This window comes from Herpailurus yagouaroundi, unplaced genomic scaffold (assembly GCF_014898765.1).
Source record: "Herpailurus yagouaroundi ecotype Mexico unplaced genomic scaffold, PumYag 187, whole genome shotgun sequence".
NCBI lineage: Eukaryota > Metazoa > Chordata > Mammalia > Carnivora > Felidae > Herpailurus > Herpailurus yagouaroundi.
The window spans coordinates 32262724-32290031 of NW_024412418.1; the positions used below are offsets into that span (position 1 = coordinate 32262724).

The 27308-nt window shown below is 50.7% G+C and overlaps 2 protein-coding genes across 2 annotated transcripts in view; one reads left to right on the top strand and one right to left on the bottom strand.

The window, feature by feature from the left end:
* Window positions 1–17955, top strand: part of SERGEF (secretion regulating guanine nucleotide exchange factor) — a 237256-nt gene extending 219301 nt beyond the window's left edge. The window contains 2 exon segments of the mRNA XM_040495690.1: window positions 17592–17837; window positions 17840–17955. Coding sequence (XP_040351624.1) covers window positions 17592–17837; window positions 17840–17931 — 338 coding nt within the window. The 3' untranslated portion in view covers window positions 17932–17955.
* A 5127-nt stretch (window positions 17956–23082) lies between these two features.
* KCNC1 (potassium voltage-gated channel subfamily C member 1) overlaps window positions 23083–27308 on the bottom strand; it is a 44144-nt gene continuing 39918 nt past the window's right edge. The window contains exons 3-4 of the mRNA XM_040495691.1: window positions 26506–26694; window positions 23083–24478 (exon numbers count right to left, since the gene is read on the bottom strand). Of these exons, the coding sequence (XP_040351625.1) occupies window positions 24414–24478; window positions 26506–26694 (254 nt within the window). The 3' untranslated portion in view covers window positions 23083–24413. The remainder of the gene's footprint in view (window positions 24479–26505; window positions 26695–27308) is intronic.

Below are 27308 nucleotides of genomic sequence, written 5' to 3' on the forward strand. Positions count from 1 at the left end.
AGAGCCCGATGGGGGGCTCGAACTCACGGACCGTGAGATCATGACCTGAGCCGAAGTCAGACGCTTAGCCGACTGAGCCACCCAGGCGCCCCAACCTGAATTCATTTTAAAGCAGCAGATAAAGACTTAAAAGTTTTTGGAAGAATTTTGTGTATCAGTATTTTCAACAGTTTTTTAAAAATCTTTTATTAGTATATGATCAATGAAGAAATTTTGGATAATAGACAAGTGTTCCACTTAGAAGATAACAAACCGAGTAATATCCTTTTTTTTTTTTTAACGTTTATTCATTTATTTTGAGAGAGAGAGAGAGAGAGAGAGTGTGTGTGTGTAGGGGAGGGGCAGAGAGAGGAAGAGAGAATCTCTATGCTGTCAGCACAGAGCCCAGTGCAGGACTCGAACTCATGAACCGTGAGGTCATGACCCGAGCTGAAACCAAAAGTCGGACGCTTAACCAACTGAGCCACCTGGGCTCCCCAAACTGAGTAATATTCTTCAATCTCAGAAATACCCCTATGGGCAGGTTGCTGTCTTTCAGATGAAGCTTTCAGAGCGATGGCTTCCCCAACCCCTGTAACACCTTCTGGAAGTTTAGCTACAGAAAGTAGGAGAGTAACATTTATAGAGGCCTCTAAGGACTGCATTTGGTTCTATGACTTCCGAAGTAGTTACATATACTAGTGGTGGTGATCGTGGTCAATGTCTGCAGAGTCTTTTCCGGGTAACATAGCACTTCTTCACAGGTGTTTTCATTTGATTTTTGAGCATTAGAAGAATCCTGTAAGATAGGGGAAACAGGTATCCTTTTCCCATCTTGCAAATGAGAAAGCCCTGGAGAGAGATTAACTGGCCCAATATTACACATCTAGTAAGTAGTAGAGCTACTGACTTCAAATGAATACTTGCATAAAGAAAGCAGAAGGCGCCTCCTAAATATTTGTGAGCGAATGAATGAATGAATATTTGACTTCCCTTCTAGGGAAGGTGCTAGAAATCCCTGGGACTTGGTGCGGGGTGGGGGGGGACTTCAGACTGTACTCTGGGAAGCTCTAGGATGCTGTGGAGCCAGTGGGAGTGGCGGGGGGCTGAGCACATGGGGCTCTGAGCCTGTCACCCCTGTTCTAACCAGAGCAGCTTCAGTGTTGCCTGTTTTGTCCCCTGGGAGACTGAAAACAATTTAGCTAGTCTGACTCCTACATCAGACGTTCATCATCACCTGCAAGGGGAGACCCTGACGGCTGGTCTGACGCGGCACCTGGACCCTGTTAACAGATGCAGCGCAGATAGTTGTCAGTCCGTGGTTTGAGAAACAGTGGCCAACTACCTAGAGTCGGGGGAGATAAGAGTCAGGAAGAAGCAGAGAGTTACGGCCGGTCATGCAGCCCATAGGTGCATAGGCTCCACCAGGAGTCTAATCCTCTGGTGCTTCATCCACTGCCCTTCCCCCTGTGCCACAAGGCAGCTGAGCCAGGAAACAAGTGACGAAATGGAGAATAACTGCTATAGAGAGGCTTCCGTAGCAATGCTCAGTGGCTTGCGCCTGTCAGGACACCTCAATCACTGACTGAGGTCTCAGCTAGAACTTGTGTGAAGTGTTATCTACTTGCTCCATGCAAGGGGTCTTGGGGGATGGCCAGAAAGGAGGGATGTCATGCTTTTGTCATGTGCCCCTGCACTGGGGATCCTCCTAAATGTACTAACATCTGGAAGCAAAGAGGGCTGGGAACCGGATCCTGGGCAGGAGGCACAAGGCCACCCCCGCAGCAGCTGGGGAGACAGGGGAGGGAACAAGTGTGGACCAAGCGTGTATCACAGGACAGACTCTGTGTTGGGTACTCTACACATATGTTCCCAGGGGGAAAAAAAAGGTAAAGGAAAGATGGCTATCCTTATTTACATATGAAGAAACCGAAGCTCCGGTATACACAGTAGGTGTCAAGCAAGATCAAATCCAAGCCTGTCTGGCTCCATAGCTACTGAGCAACAACAATGGTTTGCATATTTCTGGCCCATCCAGTGAGCACTTGAGATACATGCTGCCCAGTGGGCTCCTCTTGGTCTTGGGAGGGGGAGAGGGTCTGCCTGCAGGCCACTGAGTAGGTGGGGGTGCTTATTCACAGCTTGGACAGACTTGGCCAGGCCGAGTTAGCCAAAGGTTGAGTCTGTCCGGTCATTGCCTATAATGTCTCTCTTCCCCACAGCTGAGGCTGCAGGCACTCTACAAATTACGTGTGCCTTCAATACAGGCTGCCCTGGCTGCCCCCTCCACATATACCCATACAGTGTTCCTTTTGATGGTGACCCCTGGGGACAGCCTGCTCAGCTCTTTGACTGGGCTTTCCCCTCAAGGGAATGGGCATTCCCAAGGGAATGGGGCAAGTGACACCTGTTTATTCCTAAAACAAATATTTATTGAGCACCTTTTTTTTTTTTAATTTTTTTTTTCAACGTTTATTCATTTTTGGGACAGAGAGAGACAGAGCATGAACGGGGGAGGGGCAGAGAGAGAGGGAGACACAGAATCGGAAGCAGGCTCCAGGCTCTGAGCCATCAGCCCAGAGCCCGACGCGGGGCTCGAACTCATGGACCGCGAGATCGTGACCTGGCTGAAGTCGGACGCTTAACCGACTGCGCCACCCAGGCACCCCAAGCACCTTTTATATACCTATAGCTATTCTCAGTGCTGGGGTTGCAGCAGTTGAACAAAATGAAATTTTTGCTCTCATGAAGGTTTTCATTTCTTAGTGGAGAGACCTAAATATATGATGGGGTGTTATGTGACAGGAAAGAAAATAAAACAGGGTAAGAGGAAAGATGGATGGGGTTGACTGATCAGGGAAAGTTCTCTGAGAAGGTAAAAATTAAACTAAGACCCAAATGAAAGGAGGTAGGACGCCATGTGGATACCCAGAGAAGAGTGTTCCAGGCAGAGGGAGCAGACCCATGTGAAGCTAAAAGCATGGCTGACCAGTTAGAGGAACAGTAAGGAAGCCACTGTGGCTCAGGAGGAGTGAGTGGGGAGGGGAGCGGTGACAGCAGGCATCAGAGAGGTAGCTGGGACCCAGATGGTGTGGAACTGTATAGGTCAAGGACTAGACTTTGGATTTCCTTCTGAGCTAGGGTGCCACTGGAAGATTTGCACCCTGGGGACACATGCCCGGCCTCTACCTTAGAGCTTCTAACCCCCTCGTCTGGGAGGGGAATCTGTCCCTTTGGACTGAGCCCACAGGAGGCTGAGTAGTCCCATCAGGGATGTGAACAGCCACGCAGGCAGGGAGCCCAGCGGGACTCACCAGACCTCCCTAGCTGCAGTTGTGTGTTCTTCTAGGGCCAGGGCCACAGGGCCTCTCAGAGCTGCCTCCTTCACAGGCCCTCATTTCGGGTGGCCTCACACTCCCTAGGAATTAGAACATGTTCCAGAGAGAGTCTGGCAGCAGGGCTGCAGCATTTTTCATGCTGTGCAGACCCCGCATCCTCCGGGATTGCAACCTCTCCCGCTGACACCCGCCCCAGGCGAGGAGCGCTGGCTGGTGTGTCCCAGCTCAGCAGGCCACTCCCAGACTGAGGGGAGGGTGCTGCTTCCCACAGGACCAGCGGGAGACCTTGGACCGGTCGGTTCTAATTATCCAAAAGGGCAATTTTGCTTCCAAATGTTACACATTTTTTTATGAAATAGGGACATTCACAAAGGCCTGTGGAGTATGCATCATCCCAGTCATGCACTTCCTTCAAGAAAAAAAGAAAAGCAGAAGCTAGAATTCAGCATGACGAAGGCACCAAGTCAGGCCCCGTCGAGTCATGAGCACAACATTACCTCTGGAGCTGCCCACTGTTCACCTGGTGGCTCCTGCGGTTGTCATCCTCAGTTTCCCAGTTCTCAGGTTGGTAATCCCGTAGGCTCACCAGAAGCCTGTCTTTGGGGACGTATTCATTCATCCATCCATCCATCCATTCACGTCTAGTAGGCACTTCCACCTTAAAATGTCCACAACAGAACTCCATTTGCTCCCTAAGCCCAGCCCTCCCCCAGGCTCCTCCACCTCATAAATGGCACTACCGGCTGCCATCGCTCAACGAATCCCCGTCACTCGCTCCCTGTGTCAATCCGTCAACAGGTCCAAACACCCTACTATCAGAGTAGAATAAATCCGTCCATTTCTGCCCATTCCCCTGCTCCCAGCCCACTCCATCCTGCCCCCTCACGCCAGGTCCTCTGCCAGGCAGGAGCCTCTTGAAAGTCACCCTGTGTTTCCCCCTTCACAGAGCAGCCTTTTCAAACGGAAGTCAGATCTTCTCACTCCCTGCTTAAAACTCTCCAGTGGCTTCTCAGCATCCTCAGAATAAACTCCTGACTCCTCACCAGGCTTCCCTTCCCTCTCAAGGCCTGCCTCTCCCCAGCTCTCTCTGGGATTTTATATTTATCATTGTCTCTGCCTGGAAAGCTCTTCCTCCAGGTGCTTGTAGACCTGGCTCCTTCTCACCCTGAGGTTGGCTCAGAGGCCACCTTATTGGAGAGGACTTCCTGACCACCTGTCCTTTCAATCATATTATTCCATTTTGTTTCTTTATAGCTCTTTATCACTAGATGCATCCTGTCGATTTGTGTCTGCTTGCTTGTTGTTGCCTCAGTAGAATGTACGCCCCTGGAGGACACGGGCCTGTGTCCTGTTCACTTCTGTATTCCTCCTGCTAGAGCCGTGCGTGAACCTTACGGGCACTCTTATGGGAGGAATAGCTATTCCTCCACTCGTGCATTCACTCTGCTGGATAAAACCATAAATAAATAGGTGGAGCACAGAGGACCTAGGGCAGTGGAACTGTTCTGTCTGATGCTATAATGGTGGATACATGTCATCGCATATTTGTCAGAGCCCATAGAATGTACAGCAACACCAAGAGTGACCCCTAATGTAAACTGTGGGACTTTGGGCCCTAATGATGTGTCAAGGTGGGTTCATCGATTGTAACAAATGTACCACTCGGGTGCGGGCTATCGATAGTGGGGAAGCAGTGAGTGTATGGAGACCGGGAATTTTCTGTACTTCATGCTCAATTTTTCTGTAACCTGAAACTGCTCTAAAAAAATTAAAGTTTTCTTAAAAGGAAAAAAAAAATACATTAATGTAAATTTAAAGGATTAATCCCTTAGTTTTTTCCTCTTTTGTACTATTGTATTTTCTTTCTTTCTTTTTTGGCTGTCATGGAGTTCAATAAAAATTTACTATCTGAAAAAGAGAAGATAAGTAAGAGACAGGCTCTATCCCAAAGAGGTTTGATCCCTCTGAAGAGCTGGCATGTGTCCCTGACCTAGCACTCGTACCGTGTGGGGGCCTAGTTGCCGTGTGCCAAATACATCGACCTGAATTGGGTACAGCACCAAACACAGAGCAGACGCTCATTAGTAAGTGATCGGAAAGCAAGGGAGAATTCCTTCTCAGGTTTGTGTCATCCAGTCGTGGCTCCTCTCTAGAGCCCTAATCTTCTGATCTGCCTATAGATTCTTCTGCCCCAGACCGTCTCACCCCTACCCCCACTGTTGTGCTAACGCCCAGCCTCTTCTCACGCACACTGGTGATTCCCAGACAGGCACAGGGAGAAGAACAGCGTAGGGAGGCTCTGTTGGTGACCAGGACCCAGGAATGGCAGCAGTCCCACTGCCCCTGGTCCCAGAGCTGCATCTGTGCCCCTGCCCCTCCTCTAGTGCCCCTCGGGGATTTCTGTGTCCATTCAGTAAGACAATAATGGAGACAACTTGAAAGTTCTGGCCAGGTCCAGAACAGAAGCACACAGCCCAGGCCAGGGGACGCAGCATAGCTTCTCATGCACGGTTTAGGAGTCCGCAGACCGGGACTCCAACACAGCTCCTGTGGCCTCAGCTAAACTGATAGAGGCCACCTCCAGGACAAGGTATACGTCCAGAGGGGTGTATTGTCTCTAGAGAGCTGTGGCCAGCTCTGGGAACACACTTAAAAAGGGATGATGGCAACCTGGAACCTATTGAGAGGAGGGTCCCTGGCTGGCTGTGAGGACAGGCCAGCAGCTTGTCACCTCCAGTGAAGAAATCGTAGTACTTGAAACGCTTACCAGGAGTTGAACTCCAGAGCTGCCACCCTGTGCCCTTAACACTCCACCCACCAGGTCCAGACCCCTGCTGGCAGGACCGGGCTGCACACCAGGCCTACTCATTTCAGGACCTCTCTGTGATCACAGAGTGTGATCCCAATACCGTCTTGCCAGGGCTGCTCTGTTCAACGGGCTGGAGTCATGCAAAAGCCCTGGCACCATCCGTGGCCATAGTAGGCCCTCGAGAGGGTTAGTTGCCTTTTCTCTTCCCTCTCTCAGTGCAGCCAGGAAGCCCAGAAAGCCAGCAGTTCCACAGAGAACACAGCACTCAGAAAGACAGTCTGGGGGGAGGATTTCAGTTGTTTATAAAACAGGCCAACACGTTTCCACCTCGTAAGTTCTAAATCCATCATTCCTAGCTCCCTAGATCTAAGAATAGTCACCCAGTGGAGCCAACGTGCCACGTGCCACGGCACGCTCTCTGCGCAGGTGACTGGGAAAATGTGGCCACGGCAGTCCCAGCACCTCCTGCTCCGGGGTGGGGGGAAGTGGGGGCAGAAGGCTGGCCTCTGCCTCTCCCAGCTGAGCTGTTTCTGAACCTCTTCCAGACTCTCCTGTTCTCTTCCATGCAGTGTTGATCCAAATACCTTCCTCACTGAGCTGCTCCAACTATCACATGCGGTGCCCGAAGTGATGCAAAGGGAGAGGCGGAGAGCAGTGGGAAGGTGTGTAGGTGAGGACCTCAGCACAATACTGCCCCACTCTGGGCCTCAGTTTCCTCTTACGTAACGGGACAGAGACTGACAAAGAACTGGACAACTTTTTGAGATACGGGGTTTTAAAAGAGGTTCTAAAGCAGCCCCAACATTGCAGCCTCAGAATAAGACTGATGAGGGTAAACCCAGAAACTCAGTATGTTTCTGTTTATCATCTGAACCAAGGCCATTCGTCTGTCTTGTCGGAGGGAGCCAGCCTGAAGGCCTGGGGCCTGCTTTCGGCCTCACCTTCCTCCCTCTCATACACATCTGCACCCACCCACACCGCCACACAAGCTCTCCATGGCCAGAGGGACTTTTGATTTGTCTCACCCCAGACTCTGCCCACCGTAAGAGGGCCCGTGCCAACTGGGGGCTCGGAACCTCCAGCAGAAGACCACCTGCTGCTCTTCTGGGCAGCCTCCTAGCCATCCCAGCCTTCTTCCTGATAGTGAGCTGCAGTCGGCCTACCCATGGCATCTCCTCCCCACATCCTCAGGTTCTCTTTTGCCCCTTCAGGAGAGAACGAGGCAGCTCTGTTATCTCACTGGCCATTTATTCATTCAGTTCATTCGTTCATTGGTTCATTCATTTATTCATTTGTTTGTTCATTCCCACAACAGGTATTTGAGTACTAATAGGTGCTGAGCACTGTTTAGGTGCTGGGATATGGCAGCAAACAAAACTGAGTCCCTTCTTTTGAAGAGCTGATAGATAAACAGTAAAAAATAAATAAAGCAGATGAGGAGACAGAGATGGGGAAGGTTGTAGACTGCTATTTCATACAGAGTCGTCAGGGAAGGCCTTTCAGATAGATAAGGTGGCATTTGAACAAATACGTGCACAACATGAGGGAATGAACCTGTGGATATCAGGGCAAGAGCATTCCAGACAGCAGGAATAGCAAGTGCAAAGGCCCTGAGGTGATTACTGTTTGAGGAACAAGAAGTCAGTGTAGCTGTTCTGATGTCAGTAGGGTGGAACACATGGGACTTGAGGTCGGAGAGGAAGCTGTTGTTTATCTGAGTAAGAGGAGAAGCCATTGGAGCACTCTGAGCAGAGCAGTGCCATGTCTGACTTGGGTTTCAATGGGATCACGCAGGCTCTGTGTGGAGGACAGATGACGAGAGGCAACAGAGGCAGCAGAGGAACCAGTAGGAAGCCCTCAGAGTTCTAGTATGAGGTGATGGGGCTGGTGAGAAGTGGCTGGTTCTGGCTATGTTTTGAATGTTACCTTCCTAATTCCTTCTTCCAGAGGCCCTTATCTTTTCTTCCATGTAGACACCCAGCCCTCCTCCTCCTTGCTTTCAGCCTTCACCCCATCTCCCTTTCTCAGTGCATTCTCAGCACTTCCATGGATCCTGGTCTGGAAGGGCCCCTAGGCCAGCCTGCTTCCACTTACAGCCTTCCCTGAGGCAATTTGGGCCACAATCCCAAAACTTCCCTAGAGTGATTCTGTGGGTGAACAGCTCCACTTTCTGATTCTGGAACGGCTCTTTCCTGCTGCCTCAGCTCCTGCCTGAGGGCGTCATGGGCCCTGGAGAGTGATGGATAGACTGGTTATTGAAAGGGTCCTGCACTGTCAATGCCTCTTCCCTCAGCCTGGCCCCGTGAGGCCATTGTCCTCACAGCCATTCTCATGGCCATTCTCTGTAGGAACTGCTTTTCTGGGCAGTGTGACTGGGGACAGAGACTTGCAGCTCTCTGTTCTTGAGGCCTATGGCCAGCGGGCAGTTCTGGCCACAGACGAGGGAATAAAGGCAAGCAACCAGGCATACAACTGAGGTTGATGGCACCCAATTTCAGTATTAGGTGTGTTCCCCTTCGTGCTACTCTCTAGACAGAACAGGGGGCTCAGAAAGACTAGATGCATACATAATCTGAGTGCCTATTCCATGTGCCTAAGGACTACTTGATGAGTGTGCCCTGTTCTCAGCACCCAACTCCAATCCCAGCTCACAGACTGGTGAGACAAGTGCAAGTATAAATACCTGTAGAACCAGGAGGGGTGTGGTGTGTATGCTTAGAGGATTCTGGGTACTAGGAGCTCAGACAAAGTGAAATTAATAGCCTTCCCACAGCCCAGTGGGACCCAGCCCTATGCTCAGCCACCATTCACTTCTGCAGCAAAAGGATGACACTGGGGTCAATGAAAGCAGCTCAGAGTGGGCAGATTTCAATGGATACCCTCTATTTAAGACTGGTGAACTCCTGGAGCACCTGGGTGGCTCAGTCGGTTAAGCATCCAACTTCAACTCAGGTCCATGAGTTCAAGCTCTGTGTCAACCTCTCTCTCTGCCCCTCCCCTGCCTTCTCTCTCTCTCTCTCTCTCTCTCTCTCTGTCAAAAATGAATAAATGCTAAAAAAAAAAAAAAGTTAAACCTTAAAAAAAATTGGTTAACTCCTACTCATCCTTCAAAACCCAGCTAAGAATGAACCTCTGAAACTTTCAGTGACACCCATCTCCTTTCCCCAACAGAGCATACCATCCTCACCTCTATGCTACCTCTGTCCCTTAGGAATACTGTTATTTTTTAAAATATATTATTGTCAAGTAAGCTATAGTTTTGTGTGTTTTTTTTTTAAATCATCATCCTTTGTTACTACTTCTTAAAGTATTTGAACAAACAACAAAATCTTGGCCACCTTTCCCCTCCATTTCTCCCTCTGTTGCTCAGAGATTGTTCACAGTTGGGGATGTATTCTTCAAGCTCTGTACCTATAGAAATATATAGGGGATCTACATAAATTGAATCATACTCTGTGTTGTTCTGCAACCGATTTTCTCTCTAGAATGTCTTAGATATCTTGATGTCAGGCCATAGAAAGCTATCTCATTGTTTTTAGTAGCTGGGTAGTAGGGTCGAGCCATCCTTTCTTTAAACACTCCTCTATAGATGAGTATTTGGGGGCTTCCCCCAGTCTTTTGCAGTGAACACTGTTGTGTGTGGCTCCTTGTGCACACATGCCATTGGTCCCCATAATCCTCCTTCTCATGGTTGTCTTCCCCAGTGGACCGGGAGCCCCCCGGGGCAGAAACTGAATTTTCCTCATCTAGGTCTTGTGTCCAGCACAGGGCCAGGAAGAAGAGCTTCCACATAAGTGGACTTGCCTGAGCAAATCATGACTGTGTGAAAGGCCTGGGTGAATTCGGGGAGGGACTCTTGATTTGTCTTAGCCCAGACTCTGCCCACCGTAAGAGGGCCCGTGCCAACGGCCGGGGCTGTTGCCTGCGGCCAAGCCTGCGGGGCTGGCACAGAGCACTGGGAAAGAGGGGTGAGGCAGCCAAGAGGGACAGAGGGCTTGGAGAGCCAGCTGAGAGTCCTGGTCTTGGTCACCTTGGTGGCAGGAGACAGGAGGTTGTCCACAGGAGGACCTAGTCCTTGCTGTGCTTCAGCCTGAGTCCCCCACCCAGGCCAGCTGCCTCTGCGTAAAGGATAGAGTAGCTGTTGTAATTGTCCAGGCAAGAGAGCGTGAGGACCTGAACTAGACCCAAAACACTATAGGAGGCCTGAATTCTGGGTTCTTCCCTCGCCATTCCTCGCTCACAGCAGGACCCTAGGGATCACCCTGGCAATTATGGCCAAAGGGGTGGGATCCACGTGAGTTTGGTGGCTGGACACTCAGAAGTTTTTCCCAAATTTACCAGCTCCAGGGCCAGCTGCGGCCACAATGACATTTACCAGCTTCCTGAATCCAGAGCCTTCTCTGTGAGGCTACTCAGACCTCACCCGTCCTTCTCTCTCTGCCTGGTATTGCAGAAGACCAGCCCCTCCTGATGCTCTAGGTCTTTGTGAGGCCTTTGACAGGAGACAAGGGGAACCATTAGTTGCCTGACTTTTTGCCCACATTCTTCCTCCCTTCCCCAGCCCACTAGATGCAGGAGGGGCAGGGCCTTAAGCGGCTTCCTCGGGCCTGGGCCCCAATGCTCACAAGGGCTCAGTGAGGTTTGTGCTTCCTGCAGAGTGCTTCTCTCACCAGCTATGGCTCCTGCCTTCCACCGCTGACCTTGTCCCCACACAGGTGGGCTGCGACTCTGTACCTTTTCCTAATTACCTGGGAAGCAGGGTTTTCGCTAGAGAGGATAGTATATTAACACAAGAGGCCCTGGAGTCCCAATGCCCAGGCTAGAATCCAGTTCTGCTTCTTACCTTGCCCGGTTGATGCCATCCCTCTGGAAAACGGGGATAATGTTAGATTTTACCTTGCAGGCTTGTTGTGGAGATTCAGTGAACTAAGTGTTCATCACAGGGCCTGGCATACACTAACCATTCGGTGATGTTACTACATTTTCACACAGTTTGGCACTCGTGAATGAGCCTGAGACTTGGGAGTCAGGGATTCTAGTCCTGGCTCAGCATGGCTGTGTGACCATGAACAAGTTTTTTCACCCTTTGAGCCTAGTAGCGTCATCTGTAAAATGGAGATCATAACACCGGAGTCATAAATGGAGGTTGCTGTGGGGATTAAGTGACATTTGTATGCAGTTGGGAAGTAATATCCCTAGGTGATAGCCTTCTTTCTCATGGTTTGAGATGGCAGCTAGAGCTCCAGCCATCACATCCACATTCCCAGTGAGAAGATAGACGAAGGGACAACAGGTACGTGCCATCTGTCTTTGAAGGCAAGGCGCCATAGCTATTACAGAACATTTTGGCTTACAGCTCATTCACACACCCAGCTGCAAGAGAGGTTGGGAAATGTAGTCTTCGTTCCGTGGTTCAGAATGAAGCTCTACCACACTAGCTCTATCACACATGCTCAGGTGTTTGCCCCTCTTAGGCAAGGCCCTCCAGCAGAAATGTGTCCCCCTCCCTAGCATTGGGCTGTAATCCCAGCACCATAAGGCCCTCTAAGGACCCAGGTTGCCAAGAAGCTCAGGCAGGTGCCACGAGGCCTGAACAGATTTGAGTATTGTGTCTAGCCTGTGCCAGGACCCTGCCAGTCCCTGGGTTCCGCTGCCTGCAGGGCTCTTAGGCTGACGCAAGTGTGGTGGGCTGCAAGCCCATCACTTGTCACAGCCTGGATGAGGCCAACTCCATTGAGCCCCATGATCAGGGGGCCTGAAGTCTTAAGAGGCTAGGGAATCCCAGTAACTATGGGCTCTCCACCCAAAGCCCAGCCATGTACCTCAGGGCCAGTAAATCAGGTCTGGATCAATCAGGTGGGTTTCAGTTCCTCAGGACCTGGTAAGTGCCCAGCACACTGCAGAGAGCCCTCTGTAAAGCCAGGAATGATCCTATAACCTACCTATTTTGAAAACTGGGTGTTCCACATTCCAGTTAGCTTAGGGAGAGGCCTACCATAGGCCATTCTCCTTCCTCTTACTTCTGCATGAGAAGGGCCTGCGTAGTAGCAGCTTGCTGAATCCAGAGGGCCTTCCCACCTTCACTGTGTCCCTAAAAAGACCCTAAATGAGGCTGGTTGGGGGTGGGGGCATATGAAACCGATTCTCAAATGCTGGAGGGGCTTCAGTACTTAAAGGTCTTGCTGAGAGTCCCTTCTGTTCAGGGCACAGCTCATCTTTCTTTCTTTTTTTTTTTTTTTTTTTTAACATTTATTTATTTTTGAGAGACAGAGTATGAGTGGGGGAGGGTCAGAGAGAGAGGGAGACACAGAATCCGAAGCAGGCTCCAGGCTCCAAGCTGTCAGCACAGAGTCCGACGCGGGGCTCAAACTCCCAAACCGTGAGATCATGACCTGAACCGAAGTCAGACACTTAACCGACTGAGCCACCCAGGCGCCCCAAGGCACAGTTCATCTTTCACTTTCGAAGTTCAGCAGCCTCGTTTTTGTTTTTGTTTTTGTTTTTTTACTTAGGAAGTTTGTTTAAAATGTTCAGAAACCCCAAACTTCGTGTCGTTCCACCTAGGCCTTCCCATCTGCTGGTGCCCGTCCTCTCCTCCGTGTCATTTGACACTGGCAAGGCCTTTCTTAAAGCCTTTTCCTCCCCTTCCTGTGGTCTGCCTCATACGTGGGTGTGGACCGTCACCGTGTGTCGGGCACTGTGCTGGGGCATGTCCACTTATGCAGTCCTCCTCCTAGCGACCTTATGATGTAGATGGGGACAGAAGTACCATTATCGCGCGGCCGTTTGGTAGTGTGGGACCCGGGACAGCGGAGCACAGTCCACAGTAAATAGTGGACATTGTATATGTATGCCAAGGGCTGGCAAAGTGTGACCCGCAGGCCAGGTCTGAGCTATGGCCTGTATCGTATGGCCTTGCAAGCTACGAATGGTTTTTAAAGGGTTATAATAAAGAAGAAGAATATGCAACAGAAACCAAATGAGGCTCTCAAACCTAAAATATTTACTATCTGCCTTTTTAGAATAAATTTGGCAAGCCCTGGTATATAATATGCAAAGTTAGTGCAGATTCTGGAGCCACACTTCCTGGTTTCTAGTGCCTCGCCTCATCCTCTACGAAACGAGAATAATCTACAAAACATGGCTGCCTCACAGGGTTGTTGGAATTAAATGAGATAAAGAATATAAAGCACCTGACTTCGAGTAGGCTTCTTTGGAAGTATTGGGGGAAGAAATTTCTGGCCCTTTGCCAGACTTCTCGACCCAGTGGGCATGAAAGCCCTGGCTCAAGGCCTCTGGCTACCCCGGCCCCTCAGAGCGTGTTTCCTTTGGCAGGAGGAGAGGGACCTGCCAGCTGCCCGTTGTGCCGCGTCCTGGTGGTAGGTCAGCTCTGCCTTCCTCCCACCCCCATTCCTGCTGACCGTCAGCTGGTGCCACTCACCAGGCCCGGGCGCGAAGCCCACACCAGGTGCCGAGCAGGGCCCAAAGGTACCAAGCCTCTTCCACTCTCCCACTTTGTGCCTCCCGTCAACTTGGCCGAAATTCCCGCGTAACCATAGGAGCTGCGGCCCGGGGCTCATCTTCTCTGTGTGCATTTCCTCGCTCGTGGGCCAAACAGGGAGACATCTGTGTTTCCCCAAACCCAAACTTTTGGCCAGTGATTGCCTTCCTACCAGGGAAAAGGAAAAGGGAAAGGAAGGGTAATCCCTGGCCAGCCAGCCTCCCCCTGTGGAAGAGTGGTCTGGGAAACAGATTTTCAGTGGAGAAAGGGTGAAATGTAAAGATAGAAAAGTAAATAAGATCGTTGAAAAATCAAAAAGAATACATTCTGATCCAGACAGGGATGGGCTTTCAGTTCTTAGAAGCAGTAGAAGAAATTGTAAAAGATCAATGAAGTTTACTACAAAGAACCATAAAGCTTATGTTTTATATCAAAAGACCCAAGACAAAGTTTTAAGTCAAACTAAGAAAAAAATATTTGTGCTAGATATGGCAGAGAAAGAATATTCTAAAAATAAAAATCTTTAAAACAAGAAGGCTCTTAACATAACAAGAAGGCTCTTAAGAAGGCTCTTAACAATAACAAATATTTACATAATACTACGGGACAAGTACCATTCTAAGTATTTTACACCTACTTACTCATTTAACGCTTGCAAACAACTTTATGATAAAGGTACTATTATCCCCATTTAACAGATGAAGGAACTGAGGCACAGAGACACTAAGTAACTCGCCCAAGGTCACTCAGCTAATAAATAGAGGAGCTAGGATTTGAACCCAAACCATCTGGCTCTTGGATCTGAGCACTTAAACCCTTGTATACTAAATAGGAAAAAGATATGAAGCAGAGAATACACAAAAGAGGAAATACAAATATCTGAGTAACGTAAGAATTATTTTTCAGGTTTTTAAAAAATTTGTTAATGTTTATTTTTGAGAGAGAGAGAGAGAGAGAGCAAGCAGGGGAGGGGCAGAGAGAGACTAAGACACAGAATCTCAAGGAGGCTCTAGGCTTGGAGCTGTAAGCACAGAGCCTGGCGTGGGGCTTGAACCCATGAACCATGAGATCATGACCTGAGCTGAAGTTGGACGCTTAACCGACTGAGCCACAGAGGCGCCCCTTATCTTTCAGTTTTGATGGCAATAATACACAAATACAAACAATGAGAAATCTTTTTGTGTCTTCAAATTAGAAAAGATTTTTTAAACATTATAATGAGCACTAAATACTGGCAATGCTGGAGTAAAACGGAAACTTCCACAGATTGCCATAGTTGTATTCAGGTGGCCTTTCTGAAAAATATTGTGGAAGCATTAAAAATAGTACTCAGGAATCTCAAAAATGTCGATACCAGTTGACCAGGAATTCCCGTTTTAAGAATCTAAGTTGAGGAAGATACTAGGTAGAAAAAGATACATGTGCAAAGATACTCACAGGAATATTATTCAAGTTATTCAAAATAATGAAAAACTCGAAACAACCTGCATATCTGTTAATAGGATACAGGTTAAGGAAATTGTTGAATCTCCATAATGGACAATCAGACAGTCATTTTAAAGAAATTTGTTTAACAAAAGATACCGTAAGCAAAGTGAAGAGACATGCCATGGACGTGTGGGAGAAGACACAATGCATAGAATAGCAAAAAAGTAGAAAATAATACATCAAGAAAACTCACAAATCCATTAAAAAAAAAAAAAAAAAAGACAAACAGCCAAAGAGAAAAACAGGCAAGAATGTACAGAGGCAATTCATAAGAGGAGGCGACTCAGGGCTATAAATGAAGTGACGCTCCCTCTCACTAGTAGTCGGGGAAATGCAGATTGGTTCATTGTACTTATCAGAATAGCAAAGAGTGCGAAGGTAAAGATCGAGGGAAACATTCATATCCATCGCTGATGGGACGGGAAGTAACTGCAGCCATTGTGGCAGCTATTAGCTGTATCTAAATCTAAACGTGTGGCTCCACTCCGCTCACGTCTGGGGACCGGCTGTGCGCAGACGCCTCTCTGTACAGGGAGACGTGCTCAGGGGTGTTCACGGCAGCGCTGTTTACAATAGCGACAATATTACTATGAAGTACATGATATTGTACATTATATATTGTGTAAGAAGATAGCAACAATTGCCATCATCAAAGAACTGTCCATCCGAAGGGGAATGGATAAGTCAAATAAGATTTATACATAAGGGGATACTGAGCACAGTTAAAATAAATGAACTTGATCTGTGTCAGCTCGGATAAATTTCCAAAAAGAATACTGAGTGGAAAGGGCACGTGTTATAAAGATAGATATTTCAACACTATTTATATAAATCTTTAAAACAGACTAAAAATGCTACATGGCATTTAATGACATATGTGTAGAAAGTATAAAACCAGTAGCAAACACCAACTTCAAAATAGTGGCTCCTTCCTGGGAGCAGAAATGGCTGGAGGGCAAGAACGGGAAGCAGGGCTTAAACTGTTATCTTACTGGTATATTTTCTTTTTTTTAAGGGAAGCGTTGAAGCAGATATGTTGACGAATGTTCTAAATCTGGACGGAGTATGTTTCTTTCTGCTAAGTTATTTCTTGTATCTTTCTGCATATTGAACTATTTCAAAATTTCAAACAAATTCTTTTTAATTTTCTTTTTGAACCCTTTGCAGTTCTGTGGAGAAATATTTGTGTTAGTAAGGGACAAAAACAGAACAAAATATACACAAATATTTACAAATTTCACAAATTAAAGGTTTAACATAGTAGTGCCAGGATCAAAGTCTGCTTTTTCTTTACACTCATCCATATTTTTCATTTTTTTTTTGTCAGGAAGATGTATTATTTTTATAAGTTGGGGGCAGAAAATTTTTAATGACTACAAAAAACACGAGTGAGTTTAGACCCTAGGAAAGGGTCTAAACCTAGGAAGAGATGCTGTGATGTGTGGGGGCATCATGCTGGTCTAGAGACTTCTGGCTGTATGACTGTGTTCATTCAATCTTTTATCTCATCAACGAGCCCTTATTGAGCACCAGCTGTGTACCAGGCTAGAGATACCGCAGTGAATGAAACGTACGTGGTCCTTCCCTCCTTGTAGAGCACATCGGCTAGTGAGGAGGGGACAGTACACACATGATACACAAGTCATCTATCCACCACAAAGTGCGAGGGCCCCCGTGGGGGTGAAGTCCAAGGGCAATATCAAGAATCTAAGTTAGATAGAGTGGCCAGGGAATCTGGCCTCAGAACGACATTTAACTTGAATTTAAAAGATGAGGAGGTCTGGAGCCCATTAAAAAGAGGACCTCAAGAGAAAGGAGGCCCCACAAGGCATATGTAAGGAATGGAAAGAAGGCAGGGGTTTTGGAACGTAGTGAGGTGGGGGAAAGTAAGGGGAGGGCAGCAAGGTGGTCAGGAGCCAGGTCACTCAGGGCCTCACAGGCCAAAGAAAGGCCTTTAAGGGCATTGGAAGTCACAGAAGTCTTTTAAGCAGGGGAGTGATGTGATTAGATTTGCAGTTGTCAGAGATCATCTAGACGCTCTTTGAAGATTGGGGCAGATGGTGAGCTGCCCAGTTAGTCCCTTGGCTGTTGGCACGGCCCAGCACGCGGGAGAATGGTGCCGGGATAAGGGGAAGGCAGTAGAGATGGAGAGATGGAAGGATTTGAGCTATTTCTCTGGAGGAAGAGTCGGCAGGTCTTGGATTATGGGGTGGGTGTGAGGGAGGAGGTTACGGTGAAGGAAGGAGGAAGGCCAGGTTTGGGACAGGGACAGCTGTGGGGTGGCAGGAGTGAGAAACACTGGGAAGGCTCTGGAGGGCAGGGTGGAAGCAAGGGTGGCAGGCAAGCCACCAAGTACGGTTGAGCTTTGGTCTTGTCACGTGGAAACCGGGGTTTAGGATATTACCTGTGTCCCCAGGTTGATTGTTTGAGCCCTGTTCTCAAAGCCACTTCTACAGCAGTCTTTTCTTTTCCACAGGAGGGACGTGCTACTCTTGGGGCTGGAACGAGCACGGCATGTGCGGGGACGGCTCCGAAGCCAACATCTGGGCCCCGAAGCCTGTGCCATCTCTGCAGTCGTCACTGGGACTCCTTGTGGGCTGTGGGGCTGGCCACTCCCTGGCGCTCTGCCAGCTGCCAGCCCTCCCTGCATTGGGCCAGCACCCCAAGGTCACCGGCCCTTCCCCAGATGCCGCCGAGAGTGCCAAATCTCAGGAAGCCATGGACAGAGAAACTGGAAGGAAAGACAACCAGAAACTTCTACTGAAAGCCTATCTGACAGGTCCAGAAATGGGGGGCTTGTGACAGAGGCCCTTTAATAAAGTGATTTTTTCCTACCCGAAGTGTTCCCAGAGAATTGCTTGGTCAGGTTGTGTGGTCGGCCTGAGAAGGGGGGCTGACCACAGGCCAGAACAATGGGAGGCGGCCGGCTCAGCGTCTGGGGTTCAAGGAGACAGACATCCTTCCTGCCCAGCAGATGGTGCTGGGACCCCCCCCCCCCCCGAGGGCAATAACAAGAATCTCACTTGGTTGCATGGCTGGGGAGTCTGGCCCCTAAGCGACATTTAAACCGGAATCCCCAAAGGACATGGAAAACAGCAGCTCCAGCCTGTCTTTACCTGGTGGGGACGGAATACCCAGCCCCATCCCCCGTGGTTGTTTTGGTCCAGCAGCCTTCGATTCGGCAAGAGAAACGGTTCCCAGGCCATGCTCAAAGCAGCCAAAGGCCTCCCCTGAGGTTTTATTCTCAGCGCCTGGAGCATTAATTTACTGATTGGAGGATTAGTTTGCAGGTGGATACTCGGATGGGAAGGAGTTCTTGTCTTGGTGACTAGAAGAGAGAAGTCCCTGGATAGGAAGTGGAGATGAATAAGTGGAGGAAGAGATAGGACTTCTGGGAAGATCCGACAGAGGAGGCACCTGGAACAGACAACAGAATCTAGAACCAGTGAACTCTCAGAGGATGGGTGTCTTCATCCGAGCCAGGCAGCACTCTGGAGCTGGCCTGTGTGACTAATTGCCAAGCTGTGTAGTTTCGGGTGAGGGACAGGCCGCAGCATGGGAAGGGGAGTCTGACCCCAGCCCCTGACATCTGCCTCTTAGCCCTCCTTGCCTCTGGAGGAGGAGGAGGAGGTAAAATGGGGTGTAGGCCAGACCACAGGCCCCAGGCCTCCCCAGGTGGCAGCTGTGACTTTGGGGGACATAGCACCTTTCTGCTGCCTCAGGAAACAGCTTTCCCTGGGGACTGTGTGGCAGTGTCACCAGCTAGCTAGTGGCCCATCCCACACCACCTTCCCTTTGGGACTCAGGAGAGGATTGGGCCTGTGAGGGCTAGACTACGGTGGCTTCAGGAAGTTACACTCCCAAGATATCAGAGCTGGAGGACCTGTAATGACCTTCTCGCCTAGTGGCCTTCAAAGTGCATTTGTTAGAGCCCTAGAAGTCTCCTGAGAATTCAGTGGCCACCTGGCGGTCTATGGATGAAAGGAAGCCATGTGAACAAAGATCTGGGCCCACACCCTCCACCTTATTCACAGCAGCTTTATTTTATTTTTATTTTTATTTTTATTTATTTATTTTTTTCAACGTTTATTTTTGGGAGAGAGACAGAGCATGAACAGGGGAGGGGCAGAGAGAGAGGGAGACACAGAATCGGAAACAGGCTCCAGGCTCTGAGCCATCAGCCCAGAGCCTGACGCGGGGCTCCAACTCACGGACCGCGAGATCGTGACCTGGCTGAAGTCGGACGCTTAACCGACTGCGCCACCCAGGCGCCCCTCAGCAGCTTTATTTTAATTTATATTATATACTGGGCTCCACATAAGATTGCACTTGACAAGGGTTCCTTAAGAAAGTTTTGAAAACCATTAGTCTTATCGAACATTTTCATTATTCATGTGGGAAAACAGAGACCTAAAAAGGGGAAGGGACCACACACCTCACTCCTGGCTCAGTGTCCTGACTGGGAGGTGACCCGTCCCAGGCCTTGAGCCAGACCAGGGTGGGCAGATGAGGCTCAACCCTGGGATCAGGAGTGGGTTCAGCTCAATGGGGTGGGGATGAAGATAATCCTGAGCTCCCCAGGCCTGAACCTAGACATCACCCACGGCCGTTGGCTGACCTCGAACACCCGTGCATGGAGTCCTGCTCCCGATACTGTACCCAAAAAACAGCACTGCCCTGGCCAGCAAAGGCCTTGGTCCCCCACCTCCCAGAACCAGCAGAGGCTACAACAGCCTCTAAGCACTTCCGCAGTGGGAAGAAGGACATCTCCGTGCACTCTGAGCTGGTCTTGCCAAGGTTCCCATACCCTCGGAGATGGAGAAATTGGATGGTCCGGAGAGGACCACACCGGAGCAAGCCCACAGTTGCGGGCTGCCCGCCGCCGTCCTACACACAGTCCAGAAAGCAGTCCCACACTGGAGACTACTCAGGCCCACACCTCCCAGACAGGCCTTCCACTCACGAGCAGCCGACACACGTGAGCTCACAGCACGCCAGTTCAGAGTTCCCTCCTGCCTCCCTCAGCTCCTATAGAAGAAACCCAGTTCCAAATCTACTGCTGAGCCCTAGTGCCTCTCCCGAGGCCACCTGTGGGCACAAGAAAGAAGTGTCTTGGGGCTCCTTCCCAGCCTGAAACAAGGCCAGGGGTGCTGGCTCAGAACGTGACTCAGACCCTTCTTGATAATCCACGCATGGAAGAGCGAATGGCCCCTGGTACTAGGTGCCACCACAGACAGCCCTGTCACCGGAAGTCCCTCCGTTCTGCCCTTCCTGCAGCGGCAGACAGGCTTTCTCTAGGCCCGTTCACTGGACCTGATGAGTGCCTGAAAGCTCAAGGGGCTGTCCACAGGGTCGCCCAGATTTTTTTCTGGGCCCTTTGACTCCCCTGGTCATCCTCAGATTTGTAGATGTCCAAGCCCCTCATTCCAAACAGACCCTCAGCTCTTCGAGAGTGAGCGATCGGGTCTTGGTCGGTTCTGGAACCCTTCACCAAAGATGGGCCCTGATACAGAGGAAGTGCCCAGTAAATGTTGAACTGGTGTGTACACCTTCAGGGCCACCAAGGGGGTAGGGAGGTTAAATGAGGGGGTCATGATCCCCTCACACCCCCCTGTCCTCTGTGCTTACCTCTTACAAGTGTGTGATAACTGTGCTGTGCAGATTATGACCAGCTGGGAGTTAATGTCAGCATCCCCCACCTGGTTAGCTAGTGAGCCATAGAAGCCAACTTGAGTAAATACCCACTCGTTTTCTTTACTTTTTTTTCTGATAGACGAAGTAGATTGGCCTTTGTATTCCTCCCGTAAGGGGAGGGGGAAGGAAAAAGAAGAGGGGAGTGAGCTCCGCCGTGTGCTCACAGCTCTTGGGCCCGGCCTCTGGAGTGATTGTGTGTGGTCACCACATTCCAGGCGTTCGTGGGGTGTTTGTGTCCTCACCGACCTACCACAGGCTCTCCCCTCCTGGTCACAGGCACCCCCTCTCCCCTTGATACCCCCACCACCTTCAGTCCCAGAAGGCCATCAGGCCAGGAGGCCAAACTAGATGAAACTGTGCCTGCGAAGGTGAATCAGGGCCTGGGGCTCAGAGGAAAGCAAGCCTTCCACCCTGCCCCCAGGCACCTGCCACTTCCAAAGCAAGACCTCGTGATGGATAGAAATTGGGAGTTGGAAAGTTAGTCAGGAAGTGGTGGGACCATAGAGGGAGGGAGTTCCAGGTCCTAAAGTGCATGTGTGTGACCGCTACGGGCTCAGGCTTACAGAGCAACTGAGGCACAGAGGTGAGAGAAGAGGAGAGGTGGCCAGGAGTAGGGCAGGGGGCATGCTGGCCAATAGAAGGAGCTTCAGTTTCCCTCCTAGGGCAACAGGTGTTCAGGAAGGAGAGTGAGGTGGCCAGATGTGCGTGTAGAAGGTTTGAGCAGCCTGTGAAAAGCCCCCCTCTGTCATACCCATGGCGCATCATGAAGGAGGGCAGGAAGCCACGTCCTGAGGGTCCTGGGATTCAGGATGAGCCTCTCTAGTGTTCCTACCTATTCCGCTCCTGCCCCAAGAAGGCCCCAGTTAGCTTGAGACAGCTTCACCTGAACTCTGGAGTCAAGCCTGACTGGGTTAAAATCTTGGCTTCTGTCTTTCATTGGCTGTGTGGCTTTGGGCCAGTTGCTTTACCTCTCTGCACCTGTCCTCTAGCTCCAAAATGGGCAGAGTGAATTACTGTGGGCTGTCATTAGACAATGTTTCCCAGCTGCCCCCGGCGCAGCAGATGCTCAGTGTATGTCAATCCCCTTTCCCCATTAGCTAGTGTGTCCTGGAAAACCCACATTGTAAATGGCTTTCTGTTAAGTCCACTTGAGTCCACCAGAGAGGCACTTCCTCCAAACTGGATCCCAGGTAGAGTGAATGTGACCTTCCCTGCAGCAGCTGAGGCTGTTTGGCTCCCACATCCTGATAGTTATGAACGGCTGTGACATACACAGTGTGCTCTGGCAGCTCTATGGCCGCGTAGCCCCTTGGGCAGAGGCCTTACTGTACTCACTGCTCCACCGACCCCCAGCCCGTGGTTCCCGGACCACACAGGATGGAAGTTGAGGCAAAGGCTTTGAGGGGACAAGGAACAGTGAGATGAGAATTCAGCATCCACCTTCGGCCTCCCACCCGCCCATCTGACGGCTGACTCAGGCCATGCTGGGGGCACCAAGGGAACTGAAATGGGAGAGAGACACCCACTTGTTTCTGGCCCTGGGAAGATCATTCTCTGTGGACCTCAGCTCCTCATCTGTAAAAGGCTCGGAGGTTGACTACCATGATCATTAGATATTTTCCCACCTGAATATTCCTGGATTCTCCAATGGATAAGGAAAGGATAGGAACCCCCAATCCCCACTCTATCCCCCATGAGAAGCAGAGTGAATAATCGTCACAAATCAAGACCCCTGAGGGAGGGCTCCTCCCCTTCAAGATGCCTCCAGGCTGAGAGAGATGCACGGGTGGTCCCACCAGCTGAGCCAGCAGGGTGCAGCTGGGTAGGGCACCCTGCCTCTGCCACTATCAGATTCAACAATGGCCCCAGGAGGGAGGTGACTGAAAGGTCTGCACGGGGGCTGGGAGCTCGGACATGGCCAGATTCAAGGAGTCATCAAAATGGCATGACTCACACAGAAGTTTCCATGTCAGTGAACCCCCTAGAGTATGTGCTTGTTTTAGGGTCAGGTTCTTGTATGCCCCATCCCTTCTGAGAGCTGCCTCCCCTCCCCAGACCCAATGGGATCTGCAGAGGCGGGGGCCAGAGCAAAACTTCTTCCTTAAGGCCTGGTTTTTTTCCCAGCGGGAGGACAGCCAGCACCTTGCTATGTCGTCGAGACCAGAAGAGCGAGGGTTCAGGTTCACCCCACCCCAGCCCCGCCACAGCAGGCCCGATCACAGGCAGAACCAAATCACGACACTGCCCAAGGCAATAAAAACCCAAACCCGTGCTTCATCTCAAAAGTCAGCTTTTTATTATTGAGGGCCAGAGCCCAAGGAGGGGAGGGTGTTGAGCTAAAGCAGCATTGCTCTCTTTCCAGGAAATGTTTCGAGCTGCAGTGAAGGCTCGAGATGTTGCATTTTTTGTTTTTTTCAACTCAAGCATGTGTTTTTCAAAAATATCATCCTTCCCCACCCCCCACCCCACCACTAATTTTAGAATCAGACCAAAGCCAAGCTACTGTCCTCTGTTTCTGTTGGGAAAATACTATATTTATTCAAGATGCAGAAGTGGGTCTCTGCAAACCTCCAATTGCTTCAGGAAAACAAATCTGCTTTAGACTATACAGAAACCATGATACAAAATTTATTTCATGCTAGAATCGCTTTGCATAACATTGGGCATGCAGTTTTTTACTCTGAAGTACTAAATTGCATACAATGCCAGGTTGTGCCTTAATAAAGGTGGAGGAGGGCCACCCCTCCTGTGGTCCTGATCTTTTGGTGCTCTAAAGTAACACTTGGAAAATCCGTATGGTGTTATTTACTATGAACAATTTGTAATGAAAGCTGGTCACACTGGATCTACACACCGAGAAGATGATTGAATCAACCTAGACTAGCCGCTGTCAAGGGTCTTGGGGAGATGTCCGCTGGGTCACAAGCATGCCAGACAGAGAGGGGAGAAAGCAGCAGTGCGTGTTTCCACAATTCTATTTGGAGCAAAGTTCTCAGTTTCCACGTGAGAAATGAACTATGAAGGTGAGGTCAATATGACCGATGACTGACCGACTGCCCTTTTTGGAACCTTGACTCTCGATCTCGTGTACAAAAAGGGAAGCCATCCATTCCCCATCCCCACCCCTCCTCCCACCCCCAGAAATGTACAGGTTTCTACCGAACGCCGTTACAGTCTGGCTCCAACAACGTGTGTAATAAAAGTAAAGAGCTTTGAAAGAAAATAGAGGACTTTTTCCTTTTTCTCGTCGTTGTTGTTGTTTAGGGTGATCATTACAGTTGCAGGGGGGTTGGTGGGTTTGGTTTGCTGGGTTTTCTGTTTAACTTCATGCAAGTCATGCTAAGGAACCCCTCCACCACCCTCCCCAAATAAAATAAAATTTAAAAAAAAAAAAAAAAAAGGAAAAGAAGGAAAAGAAATCCTCTACGGTCAGTTACCATTTGGCCGTAGAAAAAGCTACGTCCGTCCTAGTACAAGACCTGGGCCACTCGGACTCGTCCGGCAAACCTGCATGGCGTGAATTTACTCTGTCCGAGGGTGAGGAGGGGCTGCTGGTCCACCCAGATGCTTAATAGCCACCAGTGTCCTCGGCCAAGCCGCCTGGTCAAGTCACTCTCACAGCCTCTGTCGGCATATACTTAGCAATGACAGGGCTTTCTTTGCAAAGATCTGTATGTAAAGAATACAATTAACACTTGAGCTTCTCTTCTTGGCTTTCCCATCCCGCTTGGTACTTAGTTTTTAAGGAAGGAAGAGGAAAGACAGAACAGCCGCATGCAGAGGCAGGCAGATTCTTCTCCAGCGGGCTTGGTTTTCCCATGCAGTGAGCCGGCCCAGCACGCCTCTCTTTCTCCCTCTTGGGGACCGGGTTGAGTCCCTAACTCTCCTACTCTGCATGTGGCTTGTGCACTGGAATTATCCTGAGAAAATCAAGTCCTCGGCGCTGTCATGACTCCATGAGAGCAGGGCCGGGTGGATGTGGGTGGGGGCACTTCACCCTTGGTGCCTCCCAAACACTCTGGCCCCCCACGCCTCTGTGGGATTGGGGAGCAGGTACCACCCGTGGACAGTGGTTGCCGCCGGGCTCCCTTGGCCACTACAGGGAGATGGGGCTTCTTCCGTCCCACACTCCCTGGGCTTCTGGAAAGAGACTCTCTCTGTTCTTTTAGGCCACACAGATTGATCCAATAGTGAAGTTGAAAGAGACAGGCAGCCCATGAGACCTTACCGGGCAGAGCACAGCCACAAAGTCTACCTGCTTTCCCCCTCACTCCCCTGGGCTGCCCCTGCTCCTGGTATTCTAGAGCCTCTACCCAGGAAAAAGCCAGGTGCAAAAGGGAGCATCAGGCCTATCCATGGAAGGTGCCAAGGATGGGCCCACCCCAGGCCCGCAGCCCTCCACCATGCAGCACCATGCGGGCAGCGGTTTGCCGCACTGGGGTCCGAGGGACCTCCAGGCAGGGCAAGGAAGCAGGGACCAGACTGGATCAGGTGGGCACACTAAGCACCAGTGACCAGAAGGACTTCCCCATCTCAGTATAGGCTGCCTCTCCTCTTCTGGGTTGGGTTTGCCCTTTATTTGGAATTCTGTGTTCTCTCCTTGTGTATTGTTGGACCACTTCAAGTACTGGAGCAGTTGTGAATGGCCACAGTCTACACCAACTATTGCTCTAAAAAACCAACTATCCCTCGGGCCCAGCCTGCTCACTCTGGTCAGCATGCATCCCGTGTGAGCATGTGAGGCACTCCCAGACATGCACGAGTTGCCCAGCCAGCCCGATATGTCAAGGATGGCTTCCTCTACCTTCCAGGCCAATGCCTGAAGCCTGGGGCTAGGGTGCTCTGGGCCCCTGCCTCAAGATTCTCTCCAGCCCATGCTCAAGCTCTAGTAGAAATCTTTTCCCCAGGAGGTCAGCCTAAGATAAGGGTCTGCTAACAAGGAGACCTTGAACAGAGGCCACTATGGGGCTCAGCCTTCACCAACCACAAGGGGGCGCTGATCACACCCGGGGCGGTGACCAGGGAACGAAGGTGCTGCACCGGGTGGTGCTTCACCTTCTTGGCAAGTTCTCTGACTGCCACTAGCAATATTCTGACTAGCGCACATCTTACCTCTGCAATGACATTGGTCTCACCCCCAAGCCCTGAAGCCACCTCTCTTCATGCCTCTCCTCCCACTGGCCTACAGATTCTCTTTAAATGGTGCTCTTCCAGAACATGCATCCTTGGGTGGCTACGTCCACAGGGTCTTGGCCAGGCCAGGCCCACCCCACTGCCCTCCTCAACCAAGGGACAGGGGAGATCACTTTGCTTTCTGGGTCTCACCTGCCATCTGCCAGAGCAGCCTGGAGGAGTCGAGACTCCTCCCACATCCCCGGGTAACACCCTGCCTTAGGGTCACAGCCCCGTAGTCAGCCAGCCCATTCCGGCACCCCTTCCTTTCCCCTCGGGCTCAGTCCCAACCCACAGCTGCCAGGACCTCAGATTCTCTGCCAGCCTGACATCCTACTTGGGAGAAAAGGACTCAGACCTCCAAGGGCCAACCCTGGGGGGGGAGGGGGCTCCTTCTGCACCTTGCCCCCCCTCAGCGTGCCTGCCTGCCCCTCAGCACCCCTCGCCCGCCGCCCCACCCGCCCATCTGCAGGAGCGCGAGGCGGCCCAGCTGATGCAGAGTGCCCCCCGCCTCCTCTACATACCCTTTCTCATTCCTCCACCAGGTGGGCACGCGTACTCCCCGGTTGATAAGAGGAAGCAGGGTCCGTATCTCTCGCGGGTGCCCGAGCGAGTAAAGGGCAGGCCCTCATCAGGAGTGAGGGCCTGGTCTATGTGGGGGCAGTCTTCGTTCGCCAGCGCGGCCTTCGCCACCTCCCCATTCAGTTTGGAATCTTCAAACATATAAGCAGAAGCTATTGAGACACTGAAAACTGTTTAGTGGGGGAGGGGGACAGGCCAGAGGTGGGGCATTGGCAAAGGGCAGTCTGTCCCTGAGGACAGAAAAGTGAGTGGACCATGGAGGGAGGCAGGAGGCTGGGGGTCCCCGGCTCATTCAGGCAGCCTATGGGCTGCCCACAGTGCAGGGAAGGAGGGGGTCCTGGGTTTGCTCAAAGTTTGCAAAAAGATGAGTTAGTGATGGGTCCAGCAAGTGCGGTGCTGGGGGCCTGGCCCAGGGCCCAAGGCAGGGCCGATGAGACAGGATGGTGTGGATGCGTCATGGGTAGGGGGCCAGACACAGAGCTCAGGGAGAAGACAGACAAACACGCAGAAAAACTCCAGTCCAGAGAGGTGGCCTTTGCAGACCTCTCTCTCCTGCTGACCAGAGCCTGGCTGCCTCCCGTCCACATCTAGCTGGCTTCTCAAGGCTTCCCTAGCCCCATCTAGACCCATCAGTCAACTCCACCCCACCCCCATCGGGATCCCACCGCATCACACCCTTCACGCTGTCCTCCACACACACCCTATCTCATCACTCATCCTGCCCCGACCCATTTGGATTCAACCT